Source organism: Rhizoctonia solani, chromosome 3 (genome assembly GCF_016906535.1).
Source record: "Rhizoctonia solani chromosome 3, complete sequence".
Taxonomy (NCBI): domain Eukaryota; kingdom Fungi; phylum Basidiomycota; class Agaricomycetes; order Cantharellales; family Ceratobasidiaceae; genus Rhizoctonia; species Rhizoctonia solani.
In genome coordinates this window covers 1,573,452-1,596,608 of record NC_057372.1, presented here as the reverse complement: position 1 = coordinate 1,596,608, position 23,157 = coordinate 1,573,452, and the positions used below count along the sequence as shown (strand labels likewise).

At 43.3% G+C, this 23,157-nt stretch overlaps 7 protein-coding genes across 7 annotated transcripts; 5 read left to right on the top strand and 2 right to left on the bottom strand.

Annotated features, from left to right (window-relative positions):
- Positions 1-3,516: 3,516 nt before the first annotated feature.
- On the top strand, positions 3,517-3,891 carry RhiXN_02903 (uncharacterized protein; the record flags this gene model as incomplete). The annotated part of the gene is made up of 1 exon (XM_043322720.1): positions 3,517-3,891. One exon carries the CDS (start codon positions 3,517-3,519, stop codon positions 3,889-3,891), a length of 375 nt encoding a protein of 124 aa, XP_043178216.1.
- A 621-nt stretch (positions 3,892-4,512) lies between these two features.
- Positions 4,513-5,226, top strand: RhiXN_02902 (Vegetative incompatibility protein HET-E-1; the record flags this gene model as incomplete). Its single annotated transcript, XM_043322719.1, has 1 exon — positions 4,513-5,226. The coding sequence occupies one exon, from the start codon at positions 4,513-4,515 to the stop codon at positions 5,224-5,226; it is 714 nt and encodes a 237-aa protein (XP_043178215.1).
- A 208-nt stretch (positions 5,227-5,434) lies between these two features.
- RhiXN_02901 (uncharacterized protein) lies at positions 5,435-6,036 on the bottom strand (the record flags this gene model as incomplete). The annotated part of the gene is made up of 2 exons (XM_043322718.1): positions 5,435-5,882; positions 5,936-6,036. The coding sequence occupies 2 exons, from the start codon at positions 6,034-6,036 to the stop codon at positions 5,435-5,437; spliced, it is 549 nt and encodes a 182-aa protein (XP_043178214.1).
- A 48-nt stretch (positions 6,037-6,084) lies between these two features.
- On the bottom strand, positions 6,085-7,293 carry RhiXN_02900 (uncharacterized protein; the record flags this gene model as incomplete). Its single annotated transcript, XM_043322717.1, has 5 exons — positions 6,085-6,120; positions 6,174-6,393; positions 6,659-6,709; positions 6,760-7,046; positions 7,102-7,293. The coding sequence occupies 5 exons, from the start codon at positions 7,291-7,293 to the stop codon at positions 6,085-6,087; spliced, it is 786 nt and encodes a 261-aa protein (XP_043178213.1).
- Positions 7,294-7,817: 524 nt separating this feature from the next.
- RhiXN_02899 (Reverse transcriptase (RNA-dependent DNA polymerase)) lies at positions 7,818-8,219 on the top strand (the record flags this gene model as incomplete). Its single annotated transcript, XM_043322716.1, has 1 exon — positions 7,818-8,219. One exon carries the CDS (start codon positions 7,818-7,820, stop codon positions 8,217-8,219), a length of 402 nt encoding a protein of 133 aa, XP_043178212.1.
- A 3,163-nt stretch (positions 8,220-11,382) lies between these two features.
- On the top strand, positions 11,383-21,117 carry RhiXN_02898 (Retrovirus-related Pol polyprotein from transposon; the record flags this gene model as incomplete). The annotated part of the gene is made up of 4 exons (XM_043322715.1): positions 11,383-11,438; positions 12,651-12,712; positions 12,773-19,880; positions 19,938-21,117. The coding sequence occupies 4 exons, from the start codon at positions 11,383-11,385 to the stop codon at positions 21,115-21,117; spliced, it is 8,406 nt and encodes a 2,801-aa protein (XP_043178211.1).
- Positions 21,118-21,317: 200 nt separating this feature from the next.
- Positions 21,318-22,661, top strand: RhiXN_02897 (uncharacterized protein; the record flags this gene model as incomplete). Its single annotated transcript, XM_043322714.1, has 2 exons — positions 21,318-21,999; positions 22,060-22,661. The coding sequence occupies 2 exons, from the start codon at positions 21,318-21,320 to the stop codon at positions 22,659-22,661; spliced, it is 1,284 nt and encodes a 427-aa protein (XP_043178210.1).
- Positions 22,662-23,157: the final 496 nt, after the last annotated feature.

The following is a 23,157-nucleotide window of genomic DNA, read 5'->3' as shown; positions in this document are numbered from 1 at the left end:
ATTGTGTTGAGCCTCTTCAAAATCTGCACATAACTGATTATGCAGTTCAGTACAAGTTCTGGTTTTTTGCACACACATTCTGAGTTATATGGCCCATTGCTGGACAGAGTATTAGCTTGTTTCACCCATTAGGGACTGTGTAACAGAACTGTCTTCTCAGGGCCAGTAAAAGAGACTCAAAATTGCAGTTACATTGAACTCAAGGCACTGTGTGGGCTGGAAATGCTTTGGGGTATCTCAGGTGGCTGCTGGTACCTAGTGAAACAGTTTCCATGACCTTCCCATACCTGGGACTGGCAATATAAGAGATTGCAGTGGGTTAGGCTGTATGAGCTGAAAATTGAAATGCCACTCATAAGCTGGAATCCAAGCCAAGTGACATAGAACTTCTAGCAGTAGTAGACACAGGTCAAGGGTATGCTGAGATCAATTATCTATGGCAGCAGTGATGTGTTCACAAAGATAGCATGCAGTATACACAATAATTGCAGCCAATGGGTGGGGTCTCAAATTGAACATATTCTAACTCTGTGATTGTCAATTAGGGAAACAGCCAATTTTCCATCACAAGGTCTGTCTTAGAGACACCTTCTACTGTATGAGTTTCAACCTCCTCCAATCCACAATCACAGAGTTAGAACATGTTCAATTTGAGACCCCACCCATTGGCTGCAATCTCTGTGTATACTACATCATGCTATCTTTGTGAACACATCACTGCTGCCATAGATAATTGATCTCAGCATACCCTTGACCTGTGTCTACTACTGCTAGAAGTTCTATGTCACTTGGCTTGGATTCCAGCTTATGAGTGGCATTTCAATTTTCAGCTCATACAGCCTAACCCACTGCAATCTCTTATATTGCCAGTCCCAGGTATGGGAAGGTCATGGAAACTGTTTCACTAGGTACCAGCAGCCACCTGAGATACCCCAAAGCATTTCCAGCCCACACAGTGCCTTGAGTTCAATGTAACTGCAATTTTGAGTCTCTTTTACTGGCCCTGAGAAGACAGTTCTGTTACACAGTCCCTAATGGGTGAAACAAGCTAATACTCTGTCCAGCAATGGGCCATATAACTCAGAATGTGTGTGCAAAAAACCAGAACTTGTACTGAACTGCATAATCAGTTATGTGCAGATTTTGAAGAGGCTCAACACAATCAGCAAAAGTTTTGCAGGTTGCATTATAGCAAAAGTGGGGTTGTGAGCTTAGTTCATGATGGATTTGTGAGATTTTGTGCTACAGCATAGTGTTACAATGGCTACATGTGTCAGTAAAATTTGGATGGCATTCACTTATTGGATGCTCAGCAATGGAGATAAACCTTTGACCTCTCCTGACCTGCAATACTTTTGCTGCTCAGTGTACCCTGAGAAGGTGCACAAACAAGTATATACATGATTGATACCAAGAGGGGGTACAGGAGGTACATGTGGCAACTGAAACACTTGAGGGAACCAATACTTAGGTACATAGTAAACAAATAACATATCCTAATATTTGCCCCAAGGCAGTATTTACCTGTGTGGGTCCTTAGATGTCCCAAGGCTAAGTGTTTCATCCTTGGAGTAAACAGTCCCAAAGGTAGGATATCTCTGCATTGGGTACTTACAGTAAATGAGGCATAACTCTGCCAAATGTTGTCCGTTTTGGGAGTTTGACCCAGCGTTCTGGAGCGCACAAACAGGCGCACCTAAGCGCAAGTGATTCGGCAGTGTGGGATGCCCGGGTGATGGAGAAAAGGCGCATTTAGTGCGTTGGCGCTTAAGCGCTGATTAAGCGCCAGAGCACTTGCCTATGCAACAGGGGGGACCCTGAATATTTCTGTGTGTAGCCACAAGATAGAATCTTGAGTAATAAATACTACAAACAATGGAAATATTCCTTGTTACTGTTTATCTGCTCAGCTGAATTTATATATATTGAAATGAGTGAGAAAACAGCATATATGCAAAAGATATTGCATATTGAGGGTGTTCCTGAGGTTTATAAGTTTTGCAAAGGTTGCAATTGGATAGAAGGACCTTGAAAACCTTAGTTTGGATCTCTATCTTATTTATTTACTGTAGTATTACTTGTGTAATTAATAAAATAAGTACAGATTATTGAAGAAATGTCATATCCATAACAATACCCAATATATATACATATATGTGTATATGTATTGCCTATAGGGGATGTAGGGATGACTAATGCCCCTACATCAATGATGCACAACATATTGTCCCAACAACACAACTTCAGATTACCATTTATGGTAATTCATCTTCCTAATTAGGAAAGACACATAACTTGAAGAAGACCTTCAAGACAAGTAGAAACTAAGCAACTTAGAATTACCAAAAATGGCACTCTCCTTTCCAAATTAGGAAGAAGATGAAATGGATGGATGACTAAGCTTAGTCATCCAAACTATGATGAGTCAGCAATCAAGTCACATGATTGACTCATGAATGACAAATCAAGGATGACCAAGCATGAGGACAGATGCTTAGTCAGCAAGTATTCAACCTAGCCACAAGTCACATGACTGAGACTATGGATGATTAGTCATCAAGCACCACCATAATCACATGATGATGGCTGTGCTTGATCTCCGGGTGAAACCAGGCTGGATTGTGGAATAGGATTACCATATAAGGAAATTGGATGAGTCATACTTATGTTGTGGCTCTGCATGCCAAGAGTATGAGTCATACTTAAGCAGTGTTCCACATGATCATGTGCTAAAAATAGAACCAACTCTGCCAAGACCTCACATCACTGGTGTATTTCTTGGCATCTGATTGGCTAATTAAACACTTCCACGGGGTTCTTTGACTCATGATGCTTCTTGAGTCTGTGCTACGGCTCCAAAAGCCTGTGCTCCTACTTGAAATATGTATATAGACCCAAGTGATGCCCAGGTATATAGGGGCAGAACAAGCTGCTTACAAACCAGCTTGTTTTCCCTTGTCTTACAACCTATAGGGACAAGCAGGTGTTGCTACACCTCAAAAAGAGCAACTGCATGATTTATTTGAAATTCAACTATCAACAACTGTCAACAAAGGATCTCCACTGATCCTTCTATCTGATTGGTGATAAGAAGTACTGTCAGAGTCTTCTCATCACTAGGACCCTAGGTGTCCACTACTTTACTTGCAAATAGCTAAAGACTTCCTCTGTGGGTTGTGCTATTTTGCCTCTTACTAACTGAGACTTCTTGTCTTCCTTTTGCAAACAGCTAAAGACTTCCTTTGTGGGTTGCACTATTTTGCCTCTTACTGACTAAGATAGGTATATCTTGGAACTTGTGATTAATAGAGACTATTCTACTGCTCTATCTGGCCTTCTTGCAACAACATGGGATTCCACAAGATGCAACCTAGGCATGTATTTGGGACTTTACCCCAATTGGATAACTCTGAACATGGTCATGTCATGGAGCTGACATCTCCTATGCAAGGCATGGAACAGGGACATCAGGATTGAGTAGGAATTACCCCTTCTAAACAGGCTAACCAACTGGATATGGAACCATTTCAATTTGCTACTGCTAGGATCCTAGACCCTAGGCATGAGAATCCAGGGAATAATACACCCTTGGAGGACCCTGTTGCCAGGGAAGAGGAAACCCCTTTGGTAGATGAGGCAACCAGGAATAAGACAGTGAAGGATTTTATTGAAGACTTCTTTGCCAAATTCCCTAAGGAGACTCAACCAGCAAAAACTGAGGCAAACAAGAAACAGATTACTAATGACCACCTTACAAGTACCCAAAAGGTCTATGGATTCTTAATGGAACTAGTAATGGGAGTCAAAAGGTTGGAGAAACATATTGACAACCATCTGAAGATGGAACAGGAAATGCTAGATCAAGGTATTTCTCAGGAAGTAATTGACTAATTGGATAAAATACTTCCCTTGTCTTCCCTCTGGGAAGCTGAGAACAACAGTGAATCCAATTCTGACAAATCAGGGTCTACTGAAATCCAATGTGAGGTGTGTGGGAGAACTAACCACTCTACTGAAGAACATAGGAGATCATGTAATCCTAGGGCAAAGGGCAACAAAGGGTCTGATAAGCAGAAAGATAAGGGTCCTGGCAACCCAGGGTATACAGGAAGGCATCCCATGGCTGGGGAGTCATCACAAACCACCACTGGCACCACTACCTTCTTATCCATTCCCATCACTAAGACATCATGCCTGCCATCAGAACAGAGACCAGGATCTCCAAGGCAACTGGAGATACCATCTCTTACCCCCTTGACAGATCCAGTGAGCACAGGACCAAGCTCCCTTGGTCCCAGGACAACCTGGATCAATGGGTGTCATAAACAGAGGAAAATAGAACTAGCTGGAATTGAACCAGCTTGACCACTAAGCCATAGAGCCCTATTATTCCTCTGCTGACAACCCATGATTACACCTGCTACCCCCCAAAGTTGGGCTTGGGCCAGCATGCAATCACTTGTACTGGTCATGTGACCATGTCCAGGACAATGGGCACCCCCAGATCCATCCATGGGCTGGGACATGGGGAATGATCAACCCCCTATCACCAACATCCATGACTGGCAAAAGGTCATCACAAGATGTGACTCCTTCCAACAATCCAAGGCTTATGCCAAACTACTTGATCCCTCAGCAACCCTTGATTACATACCAATGGGCCAACAATGGAAGTGCTACTGGATTGGAAGAACCCTATGCTGTCCAATCAGGGGATACCTCTGCTGGGTTGGCAGTGAGCCACCAAAACAACCCAAACTAATGCAAAGCACCAAGTTCTTTGTGTGTAGAGGTAATGTGGGTGCCTCTGTGGAGGATGTAGTGAGGGCCCCAGTGCTAAAGCACACAAGGAAGTTAGCAGAGTGGCATCTAGACATTGAGGAAATTGATCCTGAATGGTGGATACCAATCTCAACAGTAAGGGAATGGCTGGCTGCAGAAACTGAAAACTGGAAAGACAAATTGCCATCAGGCTTAGGTGGCTATGTGGACAACCTCACCCCTGAGGATGTCTATTACATGATCCTAGAACACAAAATGAGCATAGAGGATCTACATGACTGGCTCAAACAATGGGCCATGCAAGCAGCTCAGAATGACCTGAGCAGAAGTATATCCAACCTAGCAATCCATCAACTAAGTGATGAAGGAGGACATGAGTCTGACCTTGAAAGTAACAAGGCCATGAACAAATGGAATCCCTTGGATTATGCTGATGGAATGTGATGAAATATGTAACATTCCATCCAATAAGCTTACATCCTTCTCTTCTTCCTTTTCTTCCAATGTTTGCTTCTTCTTAGTAACCATCTGTCTTATCTGATCTTCCAAAACCATCTTATTTCTAAGTACCAAATGGAGGAAAAAGGGAGACACTTTATTAAGAACAGAAACAAACTCAATCAAAGGAACAAAACAAGAGAAGAAGAACTATCTAATACAACTTATCACCAATATACACAAAGGTGCAATTGGTGTCAATCCAATTCTTGCCATCAACTGTGGCATAACTACAATCAGCAAAGACAGAAGGCTTAGAATTGGAACAAATAACAGTAGAACACCCCCATTGGCAATGGCACTCTGATCTGTAACTAGTGCAGAAGTTGAAGTCTTCCTGCACCCACATCTTTAATGGAACCTTGGACCAATCCATATCATCCAGCACTGCATACTGAACCATAGGATGGTCACTAAACTCATCAGAGTTGAGGTTCTGCCTGAACCTAATGTGATGTCCCCAAGAACAAGCCAGGGCTGACTTCCCTGTCTCTGAGCGTCCCCACAAAACAAGGATCTTACCACAATCAGATTCAGGGTCATGTTCCAGTATATTGAAAGTAACCCACTCCTGAACACCAGGTGGCAGAGTGACTGTAGCCCTGGTAACAACTTGTCAACATTCCCTTCTACCATGAAAAAGAAGAGGACTTACTTCTTAAGGGCCTTAGGCTCACATACACCCTGAGGAAGGGCACCCTTGTCCCTGTAAAAGTAACCAGTGAAAGCCTTGAGGTTGTTATACCCCATGGCCATATCACAAGGTTGGCACTCCTTTAAGCAACCAAAAAATCCCTCAGCATCCTATGCCTCCATGGCATAGGCAAAATCTTCATTGTGCTATAATGAGAGAACCATCAGCTGAGAACTTATTTCCATACCCAGGGACTTACATTGGTATTAGCCTTCAACCCTGCAGGGCACTGGCCTAATAAGAACTCCTCTGTAAGGGTCCCATATCTTGCCTCCCAGGCATCTGCCTCCTTCTTGAGATATTCATAGGCTGATAAAGGGGCAAACCTTCCCTTATCATCCCTAAGTACAAGAAGACGCTCATGAGGGCGCACTCCCTTACACTTCCACAGGTTCAGGGCCTCTGATGAGATGAGGGTCCTGGCCCAAACAATAACATGGCAATGCCAATCAGGTTGCCATTCACCTTCCCTCAGGTCATGGGACTCAGTGACTCCCATTGTCATAAACAGAGGAAAATAGAACTAGCTGGAATTGAACCAGCTTGACCACTAAGCCATAGAGCCCTATTATTCCTCTGCTGACAACCCATGATTACACCTGCTACCCCCCAAAGTTGGGCTTGGGCCAGCATGCAACCACTTGTACTGGTCATGTGACCATGTCCAGGACACCCATGGCATACTCCAAAAGGGAATTATCCCCACTCCTTAGAGTAAGAAGATGATCTACAAGACTTGGATAAACTTCAGTAAAAGTAAAAACATCCTTGATATGACTACTTACTCTTTTATAACCTCATGACAAGAGGTTTCCCTTGTCTCCTCACTCTTGACATAGCAAGCATAAGTGAGAAGATAGCACTTCCCCTTACAACAGAAGCGCCTTCCTTCTTGGGGAAGAACCCCAATGTCCTCCTCCCCTTCAGGGGCTTCAGGAACAATGGATCTCCTTGACTCCAATGGAGCCATGGATGGGACAATGGAGTTTCCTCCATCTTCTGAGCCTTCCCTGTTGCTGGGCACTGCTAACCAACGCCTGGACAAGGGGGGAAGCATGCAGGATATCTGTGACTATACAGTTATCTTTTAGTAAAAGGATCTTTTGCTACCAAACAAGATCACTTACTCCTTCTTCTTGGGGGTCCAGATCCAACCTTCTTTTGAGAGCCCTGGGAGTGAGCTGTGACAGAGGCAGCTCTTGACTCTGCCACACAGTAGATGCAATCTGGGAGACATAGGGGGTGGCATCCAACAGCCCTGAAGGCTGTGAATCCAAGACTGTTGAGGGAGTGGCACTGGCAGTTGGGCATTGAGACATGGTGATGACTTATCCCACCTCCCACTGCCCTCTTCTTTATACCATGGGGGCCAAGAGACTGAGTCAGAGGAGAATGACTTGCTCTACCAGTTTTTTTCAGAACATTAAAATGGCACCATGCAGTAACCAAGCAGCCATGAAATACTTGCACTTATTCACTCAGAACCCCAAGGTTCCCACATATAAGAGATTTATGGTTGACATGGCTGGACTTAGTGATATTCTCTAAGTCCAGGTCACATGACCTCCCCCCCTCCAGTCCTTTATCAAATACTATACTAAACTACTACAGATTTGAGGTGGGGGGAGATGACATAATCTCTTCTATAATAATATAATATTCAGACCTTACCTGCAGGCTCCCTTAACATTGGCCCACAGCTAGGGGGGCAGGGGAGTGCAATGTCCACCAGCAACTTATATTATTCATCTATCACTGTGCATCATATATACTATATATATCTTTGACAGTGGATATATATGGTAATAACCCTTCCAGATATGGGTTATGACAGGCACTGGTCATGTTTGTCAAAAAGGCAGACAGTCCTCTCAGGCTGGTGGTGGATTATAGGAAGCCAAACAACATGGCTATAAAGAATGTCTATCCTCTTCCCCAACAAGATGATCTAATGACCAAACTATGCCACACCAAGATTTTCACCAAGCTTGATCTCAGATGGGGCTACAACAACATACACATCAAGGAAGGGGACAAATGGAAGACAGCCTTCCAAACCAAATATGGGTTGTTTGAATACCTAGTCATGCCTTTTGGTCTCACCAATGCACCAGTGGCCTTCCAGCACTTTATGAACAACTTATTCAGGGACCTGATTGATGTATCTGTGGTCATTTACCTTGACAACATCCTGATGTTTGAGAACCCCAAGGATCACAATAGCCACATAAGGGAGGTCCTATAAAGGCTAATGAGGAACCAGTTGTTTTGTAAACTGTCTAAGTGCCTGTCATAGACACACTCAATACCAGGGAAATTATTCCCATTTTCTCAAATTTAAACAAAGAACAGACTACATTTTTGATCATGTGACTTCAGCGCTTATGTCATACCCTAAGTGCCTTGCCATGTCCCCCTCCATGCTTAGTGTTGTATGCCAACTGTAAGGTTGGGTACTTGCTAGTGGCAGGCACTTGTGGCTGTACTAAACAAGGTAAAACTACTATCTAGGCTAACTACTACTAACTAAACTGCTTATGGCAGTGTCTAACTAACTACTGATGGTGATGAGGGGCCTTAGGCCAGTGAGGGTGGGGTAACTACTGAGATGGTCATTGAGTAAGGGGCCTATGGGGGCCTGAACTACTTAGCTACTGAGGTACCTGTCTGTAATGAAAGACAAGGTAAAATTGACTTGGGGTCTCCAAGCAATTTCCCTGCTGTATTTATAACAAAGAGAGCTATGTACATGTGGTCTGTGCATGTGGGAAGAGAAGTTTACATGTGAAATGAGAAGTGTGCTACAGGCTGTGCAGAAGCATGGATCTATAATAAGCACCCTTGGCATGGCATCTTGGCATGGCATCCTGGCACAGCATCTCAGCATGGCATCTCAGCATGTGTAGGTGCCAAGATCACATGATTGAAAAAACAACAGATAAAGAGTTTGGAAAAAATACTATAGATATCAAAAACATAAGGGGATTCCAGGGGTATTATTCATGAGGGTGTAACACTTAGTCAGCATACATAGCCACCTACACCTCAATGACATCACTATGACACATAGGTGACATGTATGCATGAGTAAGGCTGCAAATGGAACAGGGGTCTTATTGGTTATGATATGTTACACCCCTACAATTTTTACCATTGGAATCTCCTATTTTTTCTCTTATTTTTAGTATTTTTTACGGACTCAATATCTTTTGTTTTCTGGTCATGTGACCTCAGTGCTTATTATGCTGAGATGCCGTCCCAAGGGTGCTTAGCACATAACCATGCTTCTGCGCAGCCTGCAGCATGCTTCTTTTCACATGAACTCTTCCTTTTTCTCATGTGCACAGACTGCCTGTATGTAGTTCTCATGTCTATATAAACCACAGGAAAATTGCTTGGAGACCCCAAGTCAATTTTACCTTGTCTAACTGCTCAGACAGGTCTCAGTAGTCTCCAGTAGCTAGGTCCATAAGACCTCTGACTAACTGTAGCTTGGACCCCTAAGGTCCCCCACTCACACAAGTAGAATAGCTTGTCACTGGCCTTAGGCCTTTCCACACTGCCTTAAGTGGTTTTCCCAGTAGTTTAGCCTTAGCTTAGTCATCTTTGTCTGTAGTAGTATGGCCTCAAGTGCCCACCACTAGCAAGTACCCAACCTTACAGTTGGTGTACAACATGATATTTGATATGTTGTATTTGTAAATAGTCACATCTAGGAATATATAAGGAGGGCAATTGACCATGGTAATCCCCAGGTCAATTACCTCTTGTTGTCTCCACCATTGCACACAGGGCCATATAGCCTGGGTTCACTCACTGCTAAAGTAGATACAGTGCTCACACTGCCTTGAGTGGCTTCTTGGTTGTACTTAGGTAGCTTGTTGATCCCTTACAGCATCTTGTCACTGTAGTATAGTAGTTAGTTGTTGTAGGTAGCACTTCCACCACCTTATGTGGTATATTCTCTGTATTACACAGCCACAAGCACCTGCTGCCTCAGTGCCCCTTGGGGACATCTAGGACAGTGCCACCTTCATGCTACCATGGTTGATTACCTTGCCATTGTCATTTCTCCCACCAGCTTCTCCATGGACCAGAAGAAAGTCAAGGCAGTCACATCATGGCCATTCCCCAAAATGGTCAAACAAGTCCAAGCCTTTTTAGGATTTGTCAACTACCTGAGAAGATTTATCCCCAGCTTTAGTTCAGTAGTGTGTCCCCCCCACAACCTTACAAAAAAGGAGAACTCCTGCTCTTGGGGACCACCAGAGAAAGCAGCCTTCCAAGAACTTGTCATGAGCCTCACCTCCTGACATGATTATGTGCTGCCTGTCACCTCCTCCCTCCCCCCAGTGCATTTGTCTGGGGGACTCATCTGTATCCATCTCATCTGTTTGCATAGTTCCTATCTTCCCTGTTTATGTTCTTCCCTCTCCCTTGTTCCCTTCTTGCACTTAGCCCAGACTTATTCCGCTCTAAGTGCTTCTATCTTGCTTATCTTGCTGCGCACCAGCCCAGTTCAATGTGTAGAGCTTCTGAGCCATATGCTCCATCTTGCTTCCAAGTTGTGCAGCCCAGACACCATCCCTTCTCCTTGTATTTACCCCCTTTCACTTTTGTTATAAAAGAAGACTGTGAATTGCCTTGGAAACCCCAAGAACAATTCACCTTGTTGATTTCCCACTCTCTCATCTGTGTGAATTGTCTCAATATCTCACAGCAGTCATTTCACTCTTGGTTGTGACATTGTGAATTGTTCTTTCCTGGCTGTAGCCAATTTATCAACCTGGACATCACTCAGGTCCTCATCCCCACCTTTACTTCTTACAGTTCTTTTTTCCCTTGCCACAGAGCGCACTGGGTGATTGCACACCACCAACTAGGCTATCCTCACATGGATTCAGAAAGACCTGAACTCTTTTACCTCAATACACCCCTCAGATTGCATGTAGTTTGCATCAGACGCTATGGCACATGCCAGATCACGCAAATTGTCAATGGCCTCACTTGCATTGAGGCAGGCATCCTGTTATGGATATGACATTTCTTCTTTAATCTGTACTTATTTTATTAATTACACAAGTAATACTACAGTAAATAAATAAGATAGAGATCCAAACTAAGGTTTTCAAGGTCCTTCTATCCAATTGCAACCTTTGCAAAACCTATAAACCTCAGGAACACCCTCAATATGCAATATCTTTTGCATATATGCTGTTTTCTCACTCATTTAAATATATATAAATTCAGCTGAGTAGATAAACAGTAACAAGTAATATTTCTCTTGTTTGTAGTATTTATTATTCAAGATTCTATCTTGTGGCTACACACAGAAATATTCAGGGTCCCCCCTGTCGCGTAGGCAAGTGCTCTGGCGCTTAATCAGCCCTTAAGCGCCGACGCACTAAATGCGCCTTTTCTCCATCACCCGGGCATCCCACACTGCCGAATCACTTGCGCTTAGGTGCGCATGTTTGTGCGCTCCAGAACGCTGGGTCAAACTCCCAAAACGGACAACATTTGGCTGAGTTATGCCCCATTTACTGTAAGTACCCAATGCAGAGGTATCCTACCTTTGGGATTGTTTACTCCAAGGATGAAACACTTAGCCTTGGGACATCTAAGGACCCACACAGGTAAATAATGCCTTGGGGCAAACATTGCCTTGGGGCAAATATTAGGATCTATTGTTTGTTTACTATGTACCAAAGTATTGGCTCCCTCAAGTGTTTCAGTTGCCACATATACCTCCTGTACCCCCTCTTGGTATCAATCATGTATATACTTGTTTGTGCGCCTTCTCAGGGTATAAAAGGACCCTGTGAAGACGCTTCTAATGCATCCATTTATCCACTCTTATATATTGACATATACACACAAGCCTTTAACAGCTTATCTGCGCATTTACTTTAGTGATTGACTCACTGTAAATAGCATAGGAGGTTATTCGGCGCACTAAGACCATAGGCCAGTCCCAACAGACACAGGGTAACCTATTAGTGTACTTACTGCAACCCTGTGCCCCTTGACTGTCACAGTTGTTGAGTTCAACATTGAGTATAGTGCAACAATACTGCAAGGATTGTTGTGATTGAGTGATAGTGTTTCAATCCACCATACCCCTTATATTGTAGATAGCTTTATCTACAATATCTCATAAATCCTAGATATATTTTAGGTAAACCCCATAAGTCTTAAGTCTTACTTAAGCATATATAAGTCCTATACTTATTAGGCAAGTCCTATAAATCCTGTACATTAGTCAGGTAACCCTCTTACTTAAGGTACTATCCCAGAAACCTTAAGTATACATACCCTTGGTCACTTAGGCTTAAGTAACATTAGTCTAAGGTACTATACATAACCAACCACCTGCACTTCATAGTTGCTAGACTATTTGTTAGGAGTTGTTATTCCTGATAACCTAGCCTATGTTGTGCATATATTCTGTGCATATATTCTGATTCTTAATACTAGTTCTTAGTTATTCCCATATACATTTTGTATATAGTAATTCTTTCTTACTCCTGTACTTACACAACTCTTAACATTGGTGACCACCGCAGGGCCTAGTGTTGGTTATCTTTAATTCTTACCTGTAATCTTTTGTACAAGCTTTCATACTTTGTATATACATTCTAATTGTGATACTCTACTAACATTCTTTTATGTCTAGAAGATCAAGTAGACCTGTATCCTCTAATAGGACCCCTTGGGACACAAGACTTTCAAGAGAAGGTATGCCTAGACATAGTACCCCTAGAAGCTCTGTGCTTCCTAGAGACAGGATACCTACAGATAGTCCCAGCAACCCTTTTGGACCTACTAGGTACTCTATTGAGCAATCCTCTCCTGAGGAGCTAGTGATTCCCCAACCTATCCAACCCTATGAATCACCCATCAAGCCACTTGCTTCCATGCCAGCCTTGGAAGACCCTCAAACAGGACCTAGTAGCTCAAGAAGAATATCACCCCACTCTCATAAGTCATCATCCAGACACTCTCCAAGATTGTCTCCTTTGGAATATGAAGCTAGTCAGGAAGCAAACAAGCTAGCTAAGCCAAGTTCTTCTATAAGGAAACCTTCACCTTTTGGTAATAAGGCTAGCTCAGCTACCTTCCAGAGGATGATACCTGTATTTGGACTCCCTGATATAGAGATGTTGGAACCTTCCTCTAGTAAACCTCAGCCCTCTGAGCCTATGAACTCTCATGAGCTTAAGAGATCTAAAGGAAAGACTTCTGAAGCCCACATATCTAAGCATAGGGAAACTCAAGCTGCCTTACTGGATCCTAATGATAGGTCTTTTACTAATGACCCAGCAATCCAGAAGTACCTACCCTATTCTCCTTCCACTACCTTATACCCTTTAAATGAAGAATCTCCAGGAGAATTCAACTATCAGCCTGACTGTACCCAAATGACCTCTTGGTGCAGGAAGAACCCTCAAGCTAATAGTTTTAGGAAAGTCTACAGGCAGCTAGGAAGAGTATTCTATCATGTGGAGATACCTCCAGCCCATGAGAATTGCTACCCCTCACCTTCTTGTGAGCAATGGGCTTCTCACTACTTCAAACTACTAGATACTGTAGTAACCTTTAGACCTACATGTTGCATTACTACCAAGTTAGTTCCTGCTCAAGAAATCAACCATTGGCCTGAATATGGTAAGTTACACATAGACCTGAATAAACTAATCAAGAGAACTGTTCATAGCGTCTATGACATGGAGGAGCTATTGCCCATTCCTGAATGGCCAGAACATGACTGTTTATTCACCTCTCATTCCTTTGAGGTAGCTGCTGTCACTTATAGGGATCAGATGGAGCGTTTCATTCAGAAGCTATATGAGATCCTTGGTAGACAACTTCAGACTGGACCACCTTCCCCAGTCATCTCTGCAGGACATCTCAGTGAGGTAGAACCTGGACAAGAACACCTTAGGGATAGGACCCTACAACTCAAGCAAGATATGACCCTTTTAGTGCCCAAAAGTTCTAGAGCCTCTTCTGTCACTCCACAGGAGGCGGCTCAAGAAAACTTACTAAGGAGTCTTATCAAACCCACTAGTCAAGTTACTATTGCTAGTCCTTTACTTCCAGATCCTCAAGTTTCTCCTCCAACTGTAACCCTGCACACCTCCAGTAGCACTCCTCCAGGACAACCTCCTAGTAGTCTTCATTCATCCAAAGCCTCTCTTACTGTTACTATGCAACCTAGGTATTTAGGACCTGATAATGGAACCACACTTATTCCCTCAGAACCTTTATCATCACCTCCTAGCTCTATTGCTACTTCTTCCTCTAGATCTATACCCTTAGGAAGAATACCAGAAGAGTCACCCCATGTAACATTACAAGTCCCACCTACCTTAGAAAGGACTGAGAGACTTAGGAGAGAAGCTGCTAGATCTCTAGGACCTAGACCACCTACTCCTAGACCCACTATAGTCCCTTCCACTAGTTCAGAAGAAACCTTACCGTCATCACCTAGAGGTAATGCAAGTGTTCCTATTGCCCAACCTTCAGCTATACCTCCTTTCAATATACAAGCCCTTGAAGACTACATCAACAATCTTTCAGATGGAAGTATAGATGGCTTAAGTTCTTCTGAATCATCAACTGGAAGAGACCAAGTAGCCCCAGAACTAATAGCCCCAGCTACTCCTGCTGATTCTATTACTTCTGTCTCAAGTGCTGCTACTCATACCATGCAAATTCCAGTAGCACAGTCTACTCCCAGGATTAGGAGCCAAGTAGAAGAGGATAATGTTAGGAATATACCTTATAATCCACCTTTAAGCAACGCTGCTAGAAGAGTTAGCCTTGCAGGCCCAAGTATTCCTCTTAGAGATCCACCTCCACATGCTGACTTTATTAATCGCAGATCTTCCTTGGGAGCAAATTGGCAATCCTCAGGAAGACCAGCTATACCAGCTGAATCCTTTACCAGAGTATCTACAATCCCAGAAGAGCGCTCCTCTAGACTAGCTGAAAGTGCCCACAGGAGACCTACCTCCTCTCCTGAATCAAGAAGAACTCCTCTAAGTATCCATACCAATTTACCTTACTTACAGGAGCCGCCAGCACCAGTTACTAGAGAAGAAGCTAATATGAGTAGGAGAGGAAACTTCTTAGCCCCTCTACTAGCACCTGTCCCACAACTTCAAGTACTTCCAGCACCACCCATTGATAGGACTAGGTTACCTCCTCATATTGTAGGACGTATGGTCTCCTCTAGAAGGTTTAGTGAGCTGTTTAATGATCCACCTCCTAGGGATCAACTTAGAGATAGACTAGCTCCCTTAGCTGAAGGAGGAGGAGGAAATGACCCACCATATGATAGCGATGAGGGAGATTTTGATAACTCTGGTAAAAGAAGGAACAACCCACCCAGAAGGAATGGAGGAGGACCTCCCAACGACCCAGAAGATCCAGGAAATGAACCATATGCTCAAGCAAATGCAGCTAGAGCTAGACCTTTCAATCCAGCTCCTGTACATTTTGATACTAAGCTGAAACCTGACATAATCCCAGAGTGGGATGGAGACACTAAGAAGCTGTTGCGCTGGATGACATCCATCAACAACATAGCTGAGTATAGTAGCTACACTAGAATTCAGCTTGGACAGCAGATTCCTCTCAGGTTCACAGGAAGAGCTCTTAGATGGTTCAATGCATTAGATAAGGACTATAGGCGAATTATAACTGAAGACTGGCCAGCACTTAGGCAAGCTATCACTATCCACTTCATGAATAGGACCTTCCTGAACAGAAGCAAGAATGAAGCCATGCGCATCAGGTTCAGGGATAAAGATCATTCAGAAGAGACTCCAGAAGACTATGTCATCAGGAAGATGGAGGCTCTTACTATTGTCAGTGACTGGACTGACTCTGAATTAATCTTTGAAATCATGAATGGTGCTCCTAAGTCCTGGACCACGCATATAGACACCTCAAGAATAGTCACTTGGGAGGACTTCCTTGACAAGATTGCATGGCATGAGGAGGACCTTTTGGGAAAAGATTCTTCTCATAACTCTGACATACAGCGTCAGCTACATCAGATGCAATCTACTCTCAAGAGACTAGAAGGAAACAGGCACTCTAGGCCAAGTGCGCGCTCACACTTAGCAGGATCTAAACCAGTAGGATGGCATCAAAATAATCCTCCACCAAAATACCCTAAGGATGACTCTACAGTATCTAAAGGTAAAACTCCTAAAGACAAGAAAGCTAGACCTTGTAGACACTGTGGAAGTATGATGCACTGGGATAGAGACTGTAAGCATGCCAAGAAGAACTCCAGATTTGTGCAATCACATATGGCACAAGCAGATGATGATGAATGGGAAGCCCAGGAAGCTTATGAAGATCTCTGTGATGAAGCCTACCTTGATGAAACAGAATATGACACTGAAGGAGAAGAGTCTGTTTCTGAGGAAGAGCAGGATTTTCATAAGCCCCTTCAGTCATTAGCTGTCTCTACCTCCAGCGCTAAGCCCAGCTCTGGATCCCAGGAGGAACAGCATGGTCTGGAGGGGACCACTGTCAGCCAGGGTACTAACTCTGCTGACCAGGGCAGTAAGGAATCTGATTCATCTGTATTCTCTGGATATGTACAACCCAAGCTCCCCACTAGGAAGAGCCTTAATAAGAAACTGAAAATGGCTAGTAGTCATACAGCTATTGCCAAAAATGGAGAAGAAATCACTCTCAAGCAATTAATGTCAAGACCACCAGGAACTGCTTTCTTTGGATCTAAAGCCACCATCATCAAAGGTTGGCTTCAGACAAATAATGGACCTAAGAAGCGCATCACCTTTGACTCAGGATCAGAGATCACTCTCATTAATGAGTCAATACTTAAAACTCTAGATCCATCACCTAGAGTGCGCATTGGACAAAAACTCAAGTTAATTCAAGTTACTGGGAATAGTAGCTTATCACAGTATATTTCCCTTCCTATCATCTTTGATACTGAACAAGGATTAGTTAAAATGATTGTAGAAGCCTACATAGTTCCTAACATGAACACACCTTTTATCTTAGGAACAGACTTTGCATCTCAGTATCAACTGTCATTAGTTAGGAATGGAGATGGAACAAGGATAGTTTTTGGGGATACAGGACATTCTATTCCTGTGGAAGAATCAGATTCCAGCCCAAGAATTGACCAACAAGGTAATACCTTTATGGTTGAAGTTGCGCAAGGATTCATCAAGAATTCTGAGAAAATCAAGATCTCTAAGAAAGCCTACAAAAAGCGACTCCAACATAGGAAATTACCTCCCAATACTGTCAAAGTAAAAGTCTATGAGACAGTTACTATCCCAGCGCATACCATCAAGCTCATCAAAGTAAAGACAACATGGAAGGAAGGTCAAGCCTCTGGTTTTATGGACAGATCTTTCAATTCCCATCGACAAGAAGAACATCTGTTTGCAATAACAGACTGCCTGATAGATAGGAACAATCCCAAGATTCAGGTTTCTAACCTATCAGAACATCCTTTAAGATTGCAAGGAGGAGAAATTCTTGGATATATGCATGATCCTAACAAATACCTTGCAAAGGAAAAGGACATTGCTAAGGAAGAAAAAGACAGCATTATCAAGTATGCTACCTTAGTGCAAGCCATGGTGCAGAGGAAAGCTGAAGAGAAGCCTACTGTGCAAGAAGAGGAATTAATGAAGTTGCCTGAAGGAGGACCTAAGACTGCTGAAGTACCTGACCCAGAACCTGTCCCTTCAGATAGATTTCTTCAAGAAGTTAATTTCTCAGAACATCTCACCCCTAATCAAAGGGCTAAACTAGAAAAAGTTTTGCGCAAGCATGAGTTAGCCTTTGGATTAGATGGTAGACTTGGTACTCATAACACTCAACTGGAAATTAGACTAAGGCCAGGAACTAAAGAAATATCTCTAACCCCTTACCATGCTTCTCCAGCTAAAAGAGAAGTCATTGACAAGCAGATTGAGGAATGGCTTAAACTGGGAGTCATTGAGCCATCCAAAAGTGCTTGGGGATTTCCTGTCATAGTAGTCTATCGCAACAGTAAACCCAGACTATGTGTGGATTACAGACGTCTCAATGAAGTAGCTGTACCAGATGAGTATCCCTTACCAAAGCAAACTGACATTTTGCATGCCTTGGAAGGATCTCAATGGCTTACTACCTTAGATGCGCTAGCTGGTTTCACTCAGCTAACCATTAAGGAGGAAGACAGAGAGAAACTTGCTTTCAGATGTCACAACGGCCATTGGCAACCTACCAAACTACTCTTTGGATATAGGAATGGACCAGCAGAGTTCCAGCGTGTCATGAATAGGATACTTTCAAGATTTCTATGGCAATTTGCCCTAGTATATATTGATGACATAGTGATCTATAGTGTTAAGTTTGAAGACCATTGCAATCACTTAGATCAAGTCTTAGGAGCTATTGAAGAAGCTGAAATCACCCTATCTCCAAAGAAATATCACATTGGATACCAATCACTACTATTGCTAGGACAGAAGGTATCAAGATTAGGTCTATCAACCCACAAGGAAAAAGTTGATGCTATCTTAGAGTTGGAACCCCCTAAAAATGTTCCTACCTTACAGACTTTCCTAGGGATGATGACTTATTTCTCTAGCTATATTCCCTTCTACTCATGGATTGTAGCGCCTTTGTTCAAGCTTCTCAAGAAAGGAACAGCTTGGTCTTGGGAGGAAAAGGAACAACAAGCATTTGAACTTGCTAAAGAGGCCCTTGCATCTGCTCCAGTAATGGCTTATCCTATTATTGGAAAACCATACAGATTATATACAGATGCATGTGACTATGGCCTTGGAGGAATATTACAGCAAGTCCAATCAATCAAGATAAAAGACCTAAAAGGGACAAAGGCATACAAGTACTTAAGGGGGGAATATGATAAAGGAAACCCAGTTCCCAGAATGACAATTCCTGCTTCCAAGCAGAGAGACGACGTGACTGGGGGGGATACATGGGATAAGCAAGACTTTGAAGAAACAACTGTACAAGTGGAGCGAGTCATTGCTTATTGGTCAAGGATTCTAAAAGAAGCAGAAAGAAACTACTCCCCAACAGAGCGCAAAGCATTAGCCCTCAAGGAAGCACTTGTGAAATTTCAGGTATACTTGGAAGGAGCTGAATTTGTTGCTATCACAGATCATGCCGCTCTCACTTGGAGCAAGACTTACAATAATGTCAACAGAAGACTCATGACATGGGGCTTAGTATTCTCAGCCTATCCAGGAATGCAGATTGTGCACCGCGCGGGAAGAGTACATGACAATGCAGATCCTATCTCAAGACTTAGGAGGAGAACCCCATATCATACCAGCCCTCTAGCAGACCAATCAACTCCACTCAAGCTCAACATGGAGGAAGACCCATTAAGAAACCTCTATAAGGAGATAAATGAACGTTTTGAAGAGAAACTTCTTAAAGTTGCAAGTGCATTCACCCAGAGTTACAAAATTAGAAATAGCCAGAAGCCCATCAAGAAGTGGATACCCACACCGGCAGAAGCTATCTCTTATCAAACAACTACATCATACTCTGTGGAAATATCAATAAACTCAGAAGAAATCACAAGGTTCATAGAAGCATACAAGAAGGACTCCCATTTTAAGCAAGTGATGGAAGAGTTCCAATCGCACCACAATCCACTCAATCCACCCTTCCATCAATATCAGATAGGAGATAATGGATTGATCTACTTTATAGATTCCCAGGAAAAGTATTGGCTATGTGTACCTAGGGATCTACAAGTAGATATTTTGAAGGAAAATCATGATAACCTCAATCAAGGAGCACATGCTGGTTATGCTAAGACATATCATCGAATTGCTTCTATTTACTATTGGCCTAAGATGGCTAGAAGCATTCAGAAGTATGTACACACTTGTGACATCTGTCAGAAAGCAGGACATTGACGGCATGGACCCAGAGGATTCCTTCAACCTTTACCTATTCCACAGCAACCTTTTGAAGTAGTATCAATGGACTTCATCATGGATCTTCCACCAAGTAACAACTACAATGCTATCCTAGTTATTGTGGACAAACTAACTAAGTATGGACATTTCATCCCATGTACTACTCAGATAGATGAAGTACAAACAGCGCAACTGTTCCATGATCACATATGGTGTCACTATGGTTTACCTTGGCAAGTAATCACTGATAGAGATGCTAGATGGACAGGAGCCTTTTGGGGTCACTTAGTTAGTATGTTAGGAATTCAGCAAGCACTCACCACTGCACATCATCCTCAGAGTGATGGACAAACAGAGATACTTAATCAAACTACAGAAGTAGCAATTAGAGTATTCACTAACCCAGCTAAGGACAATTGGAGTAAGCTTCTACCAGGATTTGCGCACTCATACAACACAGGTATGCATACATCCACACAACAGACACCAGCCTTTCTACTCCGTGGATTCCAGCCTCTAACATCAGCCAACTTACTGGCTCTCACTTCTGAGAACATTCCAAGACCAGCCCAAGAAAGTCAAACAGCTGAAGAATTCAAGGAATCCATGGAATTAGCACAATCACTAGCTAAGGACGCTCTCAAAGTAGCTCAGAATTATCAACAGAAATACTATAATTCTGACAAGACACATGTTACCTTTGAGCCAGGAGATTTAGTATTAATCAATCCCCATTCCTTAAACTTACTCAAACATCAGTCAGGGAAAGGGAATAAGCTAAATATGCGTTATGAAGGACCATTTGAAGTTATGGAAAGCATATCACCAGTAGCATATAGGATAAGATTACCTGCTAGCTATTGCATACACCCAATCATTAACATAGCACACTTGGAATCTTACAAGGCATCACCCCCAGAGTTTGGAAGCCAACCCACTCAGAATATACCTAGAGAGGACTTCCAACAAATGCCTGAATATGAGGTGGAAAAGATAGTAGAAGAAAGGACAGTCAAGAAGGGCAACAAGAGGATTAGGCAGTACAAAATCCGTTGGCTTGGGTACAGCTCAGAACATGATAGATGGAAGACAGAGAAAGAATTAAGGAATGCTCCAGAAGTAATCAAAGAATGGAAGCAAACCTCTGGCTCCACTATCCATCCCAATCACAAGAAGAAGAAGGAGTTCTAAGCTCCACATGGCTTCTTCCATGTACCACAGGTGTAACTAAACCGGTCATATCCTCCAAGATAGGAAATAACAACATACTCAACGTTTGAAGCACTAAGTCAAACCTATCTTATGGAGGATGAATTTTGTATAAATGCTCTCATTCAATTCTCCAAATTGTCATCCCAATCATATTCAATTGCCCACACACTCTGTCTACTATGTCTTTCTCCCAAGATTATTATTGCTACCCCATCTTCACCTCCTACAGGAATGACGTGCCCCTCACTCCTGAGCTGGGTATCATTGAAGCTAGTCATGTCCGCAATTTATACTATGTCTATGCTAATCGCCACAATGACCACTACTCCCCATACTCTGAGAATCACCCAGACCCCTTAGAACGTTGTATTCATGCCATGCCTGACATTGAGGTCTTCCTTATGGATGATGACCACCCCCCTCAATGGTTCCTAGGTGTTGACCTTACTCACGCGTTGCACGGGGCCTACACCCATGCTCTTTGTGTCTTTGGCAAAGCTGTCCAACCTGTTGGATGGAATTGTTGCAAGCCCTGGGCAAATTACGACTACGCAACTGAGCTTGTCAAGATTGGCTTTCCATACATCCTGCATCCCATTTGTTTCAAGGAGGATGTCTACCACTTCCCCGCCAATTCCTTCCACAAGCTACAGCAACAAGTACATCACAACAATTTCTACGCAATTTGCCTCAATGCTCTATCAATTATTATCACTGCTACTAAACAGATGGAGTATAGTAACATAGCCCATGTTGGGTATATTTGCGGCTCCCCTGCCTGCGTTTTGGCGCATTGTTTTTGGTGCCGTTTGCATGGTCACCCGGTAGTTGAACACTCCAAAGACAATCTATCCAACGCAGGTAAGACTTGTAGTATAATGCAACATAATCGTACTCAGCTCACCAGGCTATCAATCGCAGGATTCCCTGTCAACGGATACGACGGCGACGACGAAGCACTGGGACCAATTACTCCGCCGCCTGAGAACGTTCCGCCGCCCCAGTTGGTGGACTTTGCGGAAATCCCCTTTGACTACGCCGCCTGGGGACTTCCCCCTCAAGAATCTTCCAAACAACCCGAAACGGCTTACCTGGGTTACCAGAACGGTGACTCGTTTACGGCTCCGGAATACGCCCCGTTGCACGCCGCCAACGAAGCAGGCGAATTCCCCGCTCCAGAGTACGCCCACGGCCACGAATTCGACATTGCTGCCCTCACGCAGCAACTCTCTTTGGTTGCCGTCGCGCAGAGCGTCAAATCCGTCTCCCCCGGGTTCGGTAACAACTTCGTCGCTTCTGTTTGGGAATGGCCGGGAGAACCAAATCCCGTCGACAACTTGGGACCACCTGAATGGCCCACCGTACCGCAGCAACATACGCCGCCGTTCTCGTGGGAAGACCACTGGCACGAGGTTCACGCTCGCGACCTAGAGCTAAGCGACAACCAGGACGTCAACATCGGCGGAGGGCTCGAAATCGATTCGGAACATATCATTCGCCCTCTTCCCGTCGTCACTAACTAAGCTAACCATGTGCCCTGCCTGTATATACAACATCTCAACGTTCTCCGCGTCTCAATTCCTGTATTCTGCGATCATTAATACTGTACTCGCGAATCCAATCGTTTTGACTCGTCTGAATAATCGTCGCTAGGAATTCAACCCTTATTCGTGTGAACGTCCCACCACACTTAGTACCGATCGATAGCCACGATTCGATAGATATCGATAGCACTTTTAACTAAGTCAAAAGCCTCGGATTTGACCTTGTAATAATTACAACAAGTAAATACCCTGCACCAACTGAAGACTCAGAGCGGGTGACTAAGCCTTAAGCGCCCATGGCTCCGACACCTTAAGACTTAGCAATAAAATTAAGGAATTTAATTCCAATTTCAAGGGGTATAATCAATTAGCATCAAACCTTTAATTAGGAAGCCATCTCTTGATAGGATAAGTCCAGATTGGGGGGGATATGTTATGGATATGACATTTCTTCTTTAATCTGTACTTATTTTAT